Consider the following 12,734-nt stretch of genomic DNA (forward strand, 5'->3'; position numbering starts at 1 on the left):
AATTTAGTTTAGCTTAGCTTATTGCCCCTTTCTAAGGTGGTAAGGGTGGTAAGCTATTTTTCCATTGTTATGGATTATATCTATTGACGCAATTAAGTTTACAGTCTAAATATATCTTTCTTTTCAATAAGTTAAATTGTAATTAAACTTATTAAAACACTAGCCAATAATTTACAACTTTTGTTTTGCAACTGGCATGAAAATACCTGATCTTTATACACTTTGCATAGCTGAATTCAAAAACGAAAGCAAAAAAATGTAGCATGTTAGATTTTTTAGTAATGGATATTTTTAATTCAGATATTGACTTTATCTTATTATTTATGTAAACATATAATGGATAAACATATAATGCTATCGTATTCAATATTAATAAGTTAATATATTTCCACTGTTACTCCATAATTATCAATACTTTTTTTGAATCCATTAGACCTTAGACAAAAACATGTCTAGATACCAACTACTATTACGGTTTCAACGTATGGGTTCCATACAAACAATAATATGACTGTAACATCAAAACTTGATACAAGCTTGTCACCGTATAGATTTTGAATAAAAACGATTATCTTGGTCCAAATCAGTCATCAAAATTTCAGTTACAAAATCATTGTAGCTAGTGCTGTTTATATAATTTTTGTTAACATATTTCATGGTACGTGCATTCATTTAAACATATCGAATGGTGAAATAAGGAAAGAATGCAAAGCTGAGAGATAAGCGTTATCGATAAAATTTAGAAATGTGTGTATATGGGGCGAATATACTGTTGGAAATAGGAGCAGAGAAAGATCTAGGGAAATTTGGTATGGTCAAGTTTATTGAATACTTGAAAGCGGTCAGAATAATCGGCGGGTATGTATAAGGAGATGCATGAATGTAGAAGTGGCGAAGAATGTTTGCAAAGACAGAGTGATGTCACATTCTATTCTTTCAGCCTACCTCTGCGGGAAGCGGCGTGATGGTTAGTTAGAATATGTTACCATATAAATTTAAAACAAACAAAAAATCCCATATTACGAAGCTAATTGTTATGATTTTATACCAATGAACAGAATAACAAGATCATGACTAAAAAAAACAAGTTTTAAGAAAAATACGTAAAATAAGAAACTTACAACCCTTATCCGCACCCAATGGTGCATAGGGCACTGCATCGAATTGACGCAGTGTTTTCTTAATCATTACTTACATGAAGGCAAGGTGATCACTCTTGCGCTTCTGAACCAGTCCAGGGTAATATTAAATAAATATTACAGTGTAAAAATCACTAATATTTATTTTCACCCCTCTGGGAATCGAACCCGGGACCTCCAGCACGGTAGCTAAATACGCTGACCATTACACCACAAAGGCGAAATAAGATACAGGACAATATTTTTTTTATTTAAAACAAGTAAACAAAATGAATTAAGATTTTCTTCTTCTTGGTGTAGGCCTTGTGGCCTGTTTTTAAGAGAGGTTAGCCTCCTGCGATGTCGATTCCCAGCTATCGATCCATCTCTTTGGTGGTCTGCCTGGGAGTTTTTTTTACTTTGGGGTTGGCCGTAAAATGCGATGTGGGGGAATCTGGATGGTTCCATTCTCCTCACATGCGCATACTATTGTCTCCTTCGTTGCCTTCCCCACCTAACGATATTTTGGATCTCGCATATTCCCCTGATCCTGACTCTTGCCTGATATGCCTCTTAATTAAGATTATGAAGTTACCAATTCATGTCAATTTTAAATTCCTCAAAAAAAAAATAAAAAAAATCATGTACCTACTTGGCTTTCCTTGCGTTTTACGCTACGAGCACATTGTACTACAAAGATATCAATGAGTAGGTACCTACCTCGAAGAATTTCTTTTTATTCCCTACGCTTAGCAAACGCCATGTTAGATTTTTATTTGAGTGATTTCAAATATCGACTTTTGGAGCGATATACTCAATTTAAAACAAGTGTTTTTACATGAAATTGTACGAAAATACAAACTCACAAATACGATTAAAAAAAACCTTTTTTAATTGAAATTTATTAGATTCTTTGAAATTTATCATCATCATCATCATCAAACCCTTATCCGCACCCCAATGGTGCATAGGGCACTGCATATAAACGCAGTGTTATCTTGATCGTTAACACATGAAGGAAAGGTGATCAGCCATCCGCTTCAGGTACCAGTCCAGGGTGATATTGAATAAATATTAGATTGAAAAAATCACTTATATTTATTTGACCCCCCCCTGGGAATCGAACCCAGGACCTCCAGAATGATAGTCGAGCGTGCTGACCATTACACTATGGAGGCGGATATTTATTCAGAAGAGAAATGTACCTACCTGGTAGTCAATATGCATATCTATGTGGTTTAACCCAGCATTTGTGAATAATGATTTGGACATGCTCATAATATTGTTGGTTTAAATAATAATAAAAGATAAAAATATATTTTTGGTGTCTCCTAGATCTATTCTCGAAAGAATACAGCAATGAGGATTTTAGCTATTTACTTTGCTGGAGATTTCCAGAGATGGCGTTCCGAACAAGCATGCTACCGTGGTTGCTGCATGCAGGTTGCTTGTATTTAGCGTAAAAGTAAATTACAAAATCGAAGCGTGTAATACTGATGTTTAATCATAGGATGAATGCAGTGATGGGATTCAAAAATTTCCGGTTCGCCCTTTACGTATAACCCCTACCCCCCCAATCAAAAACATAGTTTTTATGTTGATGCATTTATTTGTTTTTTATTCTGCACATAAACAGAATATTCATTGCAAATATCCATTTTCTTTTCATTATAACAATTAATTTTACCTTCTTATATTATTTATACATTTTTATATTTATTTTCGTCACAGTGAAATAAGTTTACGATGCAATATGTATCGGAAAACATTAAACGGAAAGCTTTATGTTTAATTCAATATTTTTTATTATGCGTTCATAAGCAGCGTCATTCAGAAAAACCACTTTCAAAAGAAAATGTCTTCAACGTTTCAGAGGATAAAATAATTGGTAGGTATGGAATAAAAAAAACACACACACAAATTTATGTGTAGATGTATATTTTTATATTTACATACATATATACACACACTCTGAATAATACTCGAATTGCTGAAATCATTTTAGACAGACAGTAAAATTAATAAGATTTTCTCGTTGCTGTGGCTCAGTCCGTCTAAACGTAAAAGAAAACAAATAAATAGCACATTAAATGCTTTTATACGTGTATGAGATATATATATATATATATATATATATATATATATATATATATATATATATATATATATATATATATATATATATATATATTAGCCTTTACAACAGTCTTTATCTCATACACGTATAAAAGCATTTAATGTGCTATTTATTTGTTTTCTTTTACGTTTAGACGGACTGAGCCACAGCAACGAGAAAATCTTATTAATTTTACTGTCTGTCTAAAATGATTTCAGCAATTCGAGTATTATTCAGAGTGTGTGTATATATGTATGTAAATATAAAAATATACATCTACACATAAATTTGTGTGTGTGTTTTTTTTATTCCATACCTACCAATTATTTTATCCTCTGAAACGTTGAAGACATTTTCTTTTGAAAGTGGTTTTTCTGAATGACGCTGCTTATGAACGCATAATAAAAAATATTGAATTAAACATAAAGCTTTCCGTTTAATGTTTTCCGATACATATTGCATCGTAAACTTATTTCACTGTGACGAAAATAAATATAAAAATGTATAAATAATATAAGAAGGTAAAATTAATTGTTATAATGAAAAGAAAATGGATATTTGCAATGAATATTCTGTTTATGTGCAGAATAAAAAACAAATAAATGCATCAACATAAAAACTATGTTTTTGATTGGGGGGGTAGGGGTTATACGTAAAGGGCGAACCGGAAATTTTTGAATCCCATCACTGCATTCATCCTATGATTAAACATCAGTATTACACGCTTCGATTTTGTAATTTACTTTTACGCTAAATACAAGCAACCTGCATGCAGCAACCACGGTAGCATGCTTGTTCGGAACGCCATCTCTGGAAATCTCCAGCAAAGTAAATAGCTAAAATCCTCATTGCTGTATTCTTTCGAGAATAGATCTAGGAGACACCAAAAATATATTTTTATCTTTTATTATTATTTAAACCAACAATATTATGAGCATGTCCAAATCATTATTCACAAATGCTGGGTTAAACCACATAGATATGCATATTGACTACCAGGTAGGTACATTTCTCTTCTGAATAAATATCCGCCTCCATAGTGTAATGGTCAGCACGCTCGACTATCATTCTGGAGGTCCTGGGTTCGATTCCCAGGGGGGGGTCAAATAAATATAAGTGATTTTTTCAATCTAATATTTATTCAATATCACCCTGGACTGGTACCTGAAGCGGATGGCTGATCACCTTTCCTTCATGTGTTAACGATCAAGATAACACTGCGTTTATATGCAGTGCCCTATGCACCATTGGGGTGCGGATAAGGGTTTGATGATGATGATGATGATAAATTTCAAAGAATCTAATAAATTTCAATTAAAAAAGGTTTTTTTTAATCGTATTTGTGAGTTTGTATTTTCGTACAATTTCATGTAAAAACACTTGTTTTAAATTGAGTATATCGCTCCAAAAGTCGATATTTGAAATCACTCAAATAAAAATCTAACATGGCGTTTGCTAAGCGTAGGGAATAAAAAGAAATTCTTCGAGGTAGGTACCTACTCATTGATATCTTTGTAGTACAATGTGCTCGTAGCGTAAAACGCAAGGAAAGCCAAGTAGGTACATGATTTTTTTTATTTTTTTTTTGAGGAATTTAAAATTGACATGAATTGGTAACTTCATAATCTTAATTAAGAGGCATATCAGGCAAGAGTCAGGATCAGGGGAATATGCGAGATCCAAAATATCGTTAGGTGGGGAAGGCAACGAAGGAGACAATAGTATGCGCATGTGAGGAGAATGGAACCATCCAGATTCCCCCACATCGCATTTTACGGCCAACCCCAAAGTAAAAAAAACTCCCAGGCAGACCACCAAAGAGATGGATCGATAGCTGGGAATCGACATCGCAGGAGGCTAACCTCTCTTAAAAACAGGCCACAAGGCCTACACCAAGAAGAAGAAAATCTTAATTCATTTTGTTTACTTGTTTTAAATAAAAAAAATATTGTCCTGTATCTTATTTCGCCTTTGTGGTGTAATGGTCAGCGTATTTAGCTACCGTGCTGGAGGTCCCGGGTTCGATTCCCAGAGGGGTGAAAATAAATATTAGTGATTTTTACACTGTAATATTTATTTAATATTACCCTGGACTGGTTCAGAAGCGCAAGAGTGATCACCTTGCCTTCATGTAAGTAATGATTAAGAAAACACTGCGTCAATTCGATGCAGTGCCCTATGCACCATTGGGTGCGGATAAGGGTTGTAAGTTTCTTATTTTACGTATTTTTCTTAAAACTTGTTTTTTTTAGTCATGATCTTGTTATTCTGTTCATTGGTATAAAATCATAACAATTAGCTTCGTAATATGGGATTTTTTGTTTGTTTTAAATTTATATGGTAACATATTCTAACTAACCATCACGCCGCTTCCCGCAGAGGTAGGCTGAAAGAATAGAATGTGACATCACTCTGTCTTTGCAAACATTCTTCGCCACTTCTACATTCATGCATCTCCTTATACATACCCGCCGATTATTCTGACCGCTTTCAAGTATTCAATAAACTTGACCATACCAAATTTCCCTAGATCTTTCTCTGCTCCTATTTCCAACAGTATATTCGCCCCATATACACACATTTCTAAATTTTATCGATAACGCTTATCTCTCAGCTTTGCATTCTTTCCTTATTTCACCATTCGATATGTTTAAATGAATGCACGTACCATGAAATATGTTAACAAAAATTATATAAACAGCACTAGCTACAATGATTTTGTAACTGAAATTTTGATGACTGATTTGGACCAAGATAATCGTTTTTATTCAAAATCTATACGGTGACAAGCTTGTATCAAGTTTTGATGTTACAGTCATATTATTGTTTGTATGGAACCCATACGTTGAAACCGTAATAGTAGTTGGTATCTAGACATGTTTTTGTCTAAGGTCTAATGGATTCAAAAAAAGTATTGATAATTATGGAGTAACAGTGGAAATATATTAACTTATTAATATTGAATACGATAGCATTATATGTTTATCCATTATATGTTTACATAAATAATAAGATAAAGTCAATATCTGAATTAAAAATATCCATTACTAAAAAATCTAACATGCTACATTTTTTTGCTTTCGTTTTTGAATTCAGCTATGCAAAGTGTATAAAGATCAGGTATTTTCATGCCAGTTGCAAAACAAAAGTTGTAAATTATTGGCTAGTGTTTTAATAAGTTTAATTACAATTTAACTTATTGAAAAGAAAGATATATTTAGACTGTAAACTTAATTGCGTCAATAGATATAATCCATAACAATGGAAAAATAGCTTACCACCCTTACCACCTTAGAAAGGGGCAATAAGCTAAGCTAAACTAAATTGTTAATTAGTTTAGCTTAGCTTATTGCCCCTTTTTAGCTAGAAATCGTTATCATACAAACCTTTCATTTACACACTTCGCTTTACAGGTAGGATCTAGTTCAGCGAACCAAAGTTTTCCTTTATATGAATATTTTTACATCAATCATATTTTTGTTTGTTTGTTGAAAGGTTAAATCTAAATGCCCATAATTAATGAAAACCATGTTTAAAGTATGTTTTAACGGTTTTTATTTTTTAAATGCTTATTACTTATAATAAATGCAAAATTAATAATACTTTAGGAAAATAAATAAAAAACACTGATGTTTTTAAGTTTAGGAAAAAATGTTTATTTTATATTGGCGTTACATCGACAGGACACTCATAGAGGTTGATGGACTTATCTTCAGAAACTGAAACTAGTCGATTGCTATCTGGGTTAAACTTGGTACACCAAACCTAGAAAAAAGCAACCAAAGATAAGGTTATTTATTAAAACGGTTGTATAATACATATTTACAAGAGTAGACAAAAAATTCAGAGTAAATTATCCTTCTTATATTTATAACTTTAAAAATAATTTTTCGGTTTCGAGATGTGTAATAGTAAACTGTTCATACATATTTTGAATGTCTAGTACATATAGTACTAGAATACTATACATATAGTACTAGAGTACTAGAGTATCTGTACATATAGTACTAGAGTACTATACATGCAATAGTGTATTAGTACCGTGCATTGAGTAAAGTGTACTAGTACTATACATGTACTATAGTGTTTTAGTACTATATATTAACTATAGTGCACTAGTACTATGCATGGACTAGAGTGTATTAGTACTATACATGGACTAAAGTGTACTACATAGTACTATACATGGACTATAGAGTGTACTAGTACTATAGAGTGTACTAGTAATATACGTGGACTATAGCGTAGTTTAAAATAAATGTATGTAAAATTACCTGATCTGTATGTTCACTGAAAGTTTGTATACACTTTTTAGATGCAACTTCCCAAATCTTGACTGTCTTATCAGAGCTGCACGAAGCAAAATACTTCCCATCCGGACTGAATGCCACTGACAGCACCCATGAGGCATGACCGGATAACGTTCCAGCCACGTTAGCATGTTGTCTGAAATTTAAGAATAAACAAAATTAACATAAATCAAATAAACAAAAGCATTCATTGTTCACTCCGACAAAAAAAGTGTATATTAACAAATAATTGACACACAGAAGTTTAAATTCTACCATGTATTGATTTAGTCTGCCTCCGTAATGTAATGGTCAGCACGCTCGGCTACCGTTCTGGAGGTCCCGGGTTCGATTCCCAGGGGGGGTCAAATAAATATAAATGATTTTTTCACTCTCATATTTTTTCAATATTACCCTGGGCTGGTACCTGAGGGGGAGGGCTGATCACCTTTCCTTCGTGTGTTAATGATCAAGATAACACTGCGTTTATATAATGCAGTGCCCTATGCACCATTGGGGTGCGGATAAGGGTTTGAAGGGAAGAAGAATGTATTGATGAAGACTTCAATAAGATTAACAATCTCTTCAATAAATTACTGACTAATTTTTTTTATTTTTTTATTTTTTTTATAACTGGTAAATCTTTTTAATTTTTGTCATTTATTTGGCACCTACATACCGCAATAATTGATTTAAGAACTGTGTATAAATATGTATTAAAATGTAACTTTAGAATACCTATTTTAAATAAATACAATGATGATATAAATGAATCTTCTGATAAAAAAAGTAACTACTATCGCACATTCACTTAATAAATCATAAAAAGGCTGCGACTTGATGGTTCTAGCATTAATAATGAATGGAAAATCAATTTGCAAATTGAAACATGATGGCTTTTAAGCATTTAGGAAAGGACGTTCACACTTACACATCATACAGCTTGATGTGACCATCATCTGATGCAGTACAAAGAAGCTGGGAGTCTGGAGAAAAGCATAAACCGCGGATGGGCATAGCGTGTCCTTCCAGCGTGTGGACTAGTTTACCCTGGGCTACGTCAAATATATTGATAATACCATCTATAGCACCACTGGCTATGTATTTTCCATCTGGACTCTGAAACAACAATTATTTTCATATCATTGTGAGGAAATATAAACATAATAACTTATACATAACATCATCGAACATCACACATCGCTCACTCCTTTCAACAACGTCAAATATCAAAAAACTTGATTTTTCAGGAGATCGTTTTTAAAGTTTAAAAATATAATACAATCTATTAAAAATAAATATCAAGCCACTTATTGAACTTTTTACTGTGTAACAGATATTTATAGGTAAAACCTTAATGTTTTTTCTCCATTTGAAAAATATTAAGTAAGTATATTTAAAAAAACAATTAAACAATACCTTTTCTTCAAAATGCAAAAACAACACTTTATGCCCTGTAGCGGGTAAATATTAAGTTAAAAATATGCCGTTTTTGCGGGATATAGTATATTTTCTGGGCATTTTGAAAACATGCACAACTGAAAATTGACGATTTTTGATATATGACGTTATTTATTGACTTGGCGTTTAATTTGTAGAACTCCATTTTAATTTATGTATTAATTTTAAATCAAACACAGATTTTTTGAGTCTACTAAGTTGTATTTTATTACATTCGTTTGATAATGCCCTAACAAGGCGAAACAATTGTCACAATATAATATTTTTTATGTGTTTTTTGTTAATAAAATACAACTTAGTAGACTCAAAAAATCTGTGTTTGATTTAAAATTAATACATAAATATATATGACGTTGTTGAAAAGAGTGAGCGACATGTCTCTTTAAGAATCAGGAGTAGCAAAAAAGGCATAAGTATTGTATTCAATGGTAAGTAATCTAATCCATAGATTAATACTCAAAAAAACTCTCCATACTAAAGAATTGCAACAAAAATACAATGAAGTCCTGATAAACTGGTATCCAAGCAGTTATTTCATCAGTGACTTTGAATACATAATTTTTTGCAACATTTTGAATGTGTCCTATTCTAAAATCTAGATATTTTCCACTTGAGCGAGCCTGTATGGCGGGAATATTTCTATTTAACTTCATTTACACATCTTATTCGGGAGGCGAGTTTTACAGTACGCCAATCGCCGTTTGCAGGAGATAATAGTTTAATAATAATTACCAATTTTTTTAGCGCTGTGATGAGAGCTACTGTTTTTTGCTTATTATATTGCGATATTTACAGTTTATAGTGACATCTGTTGAATTTCCATTAAAGCTTTATTATAACACTATAACTCGGAACTGTCCCACTCTTTAGTAAAATATTGAATTTTATCATGTATTATTAATGTATAATTGCTTTTAGTTTATATTTAAAAATTATTAAGTGCATGTAAAAAAGTGAGCGTAAAAACATAATATTAAAGGTAAGTGATTATATTTCTTATTTTATAGTTCTTATTTATATTGAGTCGCAATAAACATATTCGGGGTGCTAACGCAAATACGTCACGTGAAAGGTATATGCCCGCAACACTCATCAACTTACGCTCGATAAGCCCGCATGAGATGTGTAAAGCAATAATTAGATAATAACTATGTAAATACAAATGGCCAATGGATAATTTTTTTTTTAATAAACTTACATAAGCTATACTCAAGGTAAACTTTCCACTAGTATCCAAGGTTTGTTCCTGCTTTCCACTCTCTACTCCATACATTGAGATCTTCCCCGCATGACTGCCTGATATCACATGCTTATCATCCGGGGAGAATTCTACAGTCCACACATCAACTGGTCCCGTCTCCATGGTCATTAATTTGTCACCACTTGTGACATCCCAGATCATAAGGGAACTGTCCAGGGAACTGCTAGCGATAGCTAAAACGAAAATGTGTTTTTATTAAATTTCTTAGGTATTTACGGCCATTCAGATGATATGTAGAGATCAGCCCGACACTGAAATGTGATAGCAAGATGTATTACTTAGCACTTAACTGTTGAATTTTGGCAAGAAAATTTGTCAGTTTAGGAAATTGTCACCCACAAGTCGAAACAAGACTGTCCGAACACCGCTCAAATTATTCAATAAAACCAAATGGGTCGATATTTGACTCGGGCAAAGCACGACTCACGAATCTGAGTATACAATTTACCCGAGTCACGTTTGGGCTAGTCAGGGAACTGGTTAACAACAAAGAATATGTAATTACAAATAAAAAAATGTTTTGAATATAGAATTTTGGATCAAAACACAAAGTCTTTTTATTTCTCAAAATAATATACAAATAAAAAAAGCTATTAGCATGTCATTAATGATTAATCTTTGCTTGAAACAATAGAACTAGCAAATGTCTTTGGAATAAATCATCTAGTTACAAAATGACGTGAATTGGTGATAATGATATCACACAATTTTATATCTATTGTCTCTTTTTAAAGACATATTTACTTGTAATAATTCCTTACTTCTTCCAGTGGAATTAACAGCTATGGAGACGACTCCCAACGAATGACCCTCCAACTTATGTTTCAGCTCCAGTTTGTCATTTTTGACTTGCCAAACTCTAACGAGATCATCTAGTCCCCCACTGATTACATAGTCAGTCACTCCGGCAACTTTGGAAACCATGGAATCCCTGAAAAATAGATATTGTAGAGTGTAATTCTATATATCATCTTATCAATATACATACATTATAGTGCATGTGCTATATGTACATAAAAAACGCACAGGCCATATGAATTGCTTGGCCATGTGTGATTTTCAGTGAAGAAACAGCAAAATATTATAAAGCCTGGTATACATACTGTAACTGACACGGGCTTTGGAAGTCTTTAGATGTATGCAATTTACCACTAAAATATTGATCAGGAAAACAGGAATAGTGTAGTAAAATAGGAAAGCGTGCAATGTCAAAGTGGCAGGGACACTTATGGTTTTGCGATAAAGTTGTGAGCAATTTGCCTGCGGTTTTTCACTCAATTTCCCCAGCAATCACAAAATAAAATACTCTGCGTAAGACTACTCATGCAAGTTATTGAATCTTTGTAAACAAATTCATTTAGAAAATTATATCTGGTGACAGCTGTTTCACCATGCAAGAGTATTTACAAACTGAACACATGACAAATTAAATTGATGTTTTGGAAGACGATGAATGAGTATGTATATTCCAATAGATCACCATATTACAACTCTTAAAAAAAATTACCAGGGTAACATATTTTATGCATAAAAAGGCTTTTTTTATTTGCGACAACTGTCATAATACAAATTTGGAATATTAATCTGGGATTTTCAAAATGTATTTAGGAGAAAGCCACAGAATCGCCAAAACTTCATTACATAATTTTGTTTTTATATATTACAGCAACATGATTACTTAACAAAGTTATAGAGCTTCAAATGGTCAACTGACAAAATCAAAAAAATTAAGCAGTGATATTGTTCTTGCAAATGGGCGATGTTAACCCAATTGACACTCTTCATGATATTGACCCTGGCACCTCGTGCAAGCTAGCTAAATGCACTAACTGCTACACAACAGACAACAGCTTTAATCACTATGCACAAACTGGTATACTCACATGACATGCTACCGACGGGTTTCCATATTTTAAAACATCTTGAAATAATTCTTCCGAAATGCAAAATTTTGAAATTTAAATGTAAAAGCCCATAACGAATGTACTTGCACTCATAACGATAGTATAATATAATTAATTCTAACCTAGAATTCTCATTCTCTTCTTTGTCTTTATTTGACAACTCCGTTACTCTGCTCCAAGCACAACTCCATATGGCATCTTCATGAGCATTATCCTTCTTGTGCAAAAGAGCATACTGCAACAAAAAACAAATTATCATATAAAAATAAGGTTGCAAGAAAAAAACTATGTTTTACCAAAACATATTAAATTAGTTTCCATACCATGTTTAAATTTAAGTGGCAATTAAATTTATCAAGAAACTAGTCACTTTTTTGTGAGTGAGATCATTCCACAAAAGTAATTTCAGGGAAACCGCTAAAATATTGATGAAATGAGCACCGAGTTTTGAAGACCGCCAGACGACAACGAAAACCGATGACAGAACGCACGACAGACAAAACTCAAAAGACAGAGACAATTTATGTGAAAAACAGAAACAATATATCTTTTGTAGAAACGCAGTAGGTACTTATTCTAATTGTG

The 12,734-nt window shown here is 32.5% G+C and overlaps 1 protein-coding gene and 2 non-coding genes across 3 annotated transcripts; 1 reads left to right on the forward strand and 2 right to left on the reverse strand.

Moving 5' to 3' along the window:
• Window positions 1–2,221: 2,221 nt before the first annotated feature.
• On the reverse strand, window positions 2,222–2,296 carry TRNAD-AUC (transfer RNA aspartic acid (anticodon AUC)). The gene has a single exon. It is a non-coding gene; the product is annotated as a tRNA-Asp (tRNA).
• Window positions 2,297–4,264: 1,968 nt separating this feature from the next.
• TRNAD-AUC (transfer RNA aspartic acid (anticodon AUC)) lies at window positions 4,265–4,339 on the forward strand. The gene has a single exon. It is a non-coding gene; the product is annotated as a tRNA-Asp (tRNA).
• A 2,426-nt stretch (window positions 4,340–6,765) lies between these two features.
• LOC148300216 (uncharacterized) lies at window positions 6,766–12,636 on the reverse strand. Its single transcript, XM_088275090.1, has 7 exons — window positions 12,473–12,636; window positions 12,272–12,384; window positions 11,007–11,176; window positions 10,183–10,418; window positions 8,455–8,642; window positions 7,509–7,680; window positions 6,766–6,999 (listed from the first exon to the last, which is right to left on the reverse strand). The coding sequence occupies exons 1-7, from the start codon at window positions 12,473–12,475 to the stop codon at window positions 6,895–6,897; spliced, it is 987 nt and encodes a 328-aa protein (XP_088131216.1). The 5' UTR covers window positions 12,476–12,636; the 3' UTR covers window positions 6,766–6,894.
• Window positions 12,637–12,734: the final 98 nt, after the last annotated feature.

Source organism: Brachycentrus maculatus, unplaced genomic scaffold, assembly GCF_059751285.1.
Source record: "Brachycentrus maculatus isolate JH-2025_06_01 unplaced genomic scaffold, ASM5975128v1 h1tg000782l, whole genome shotgun sequence".
Taxonomy (NCBI): domain Eukaryota; kingdom Metazoa; phylum Arthropoda; class Insecta; order Trichoptera; family Brachycentridae; genus Brachycentrus; species Brachycentrus maculatus.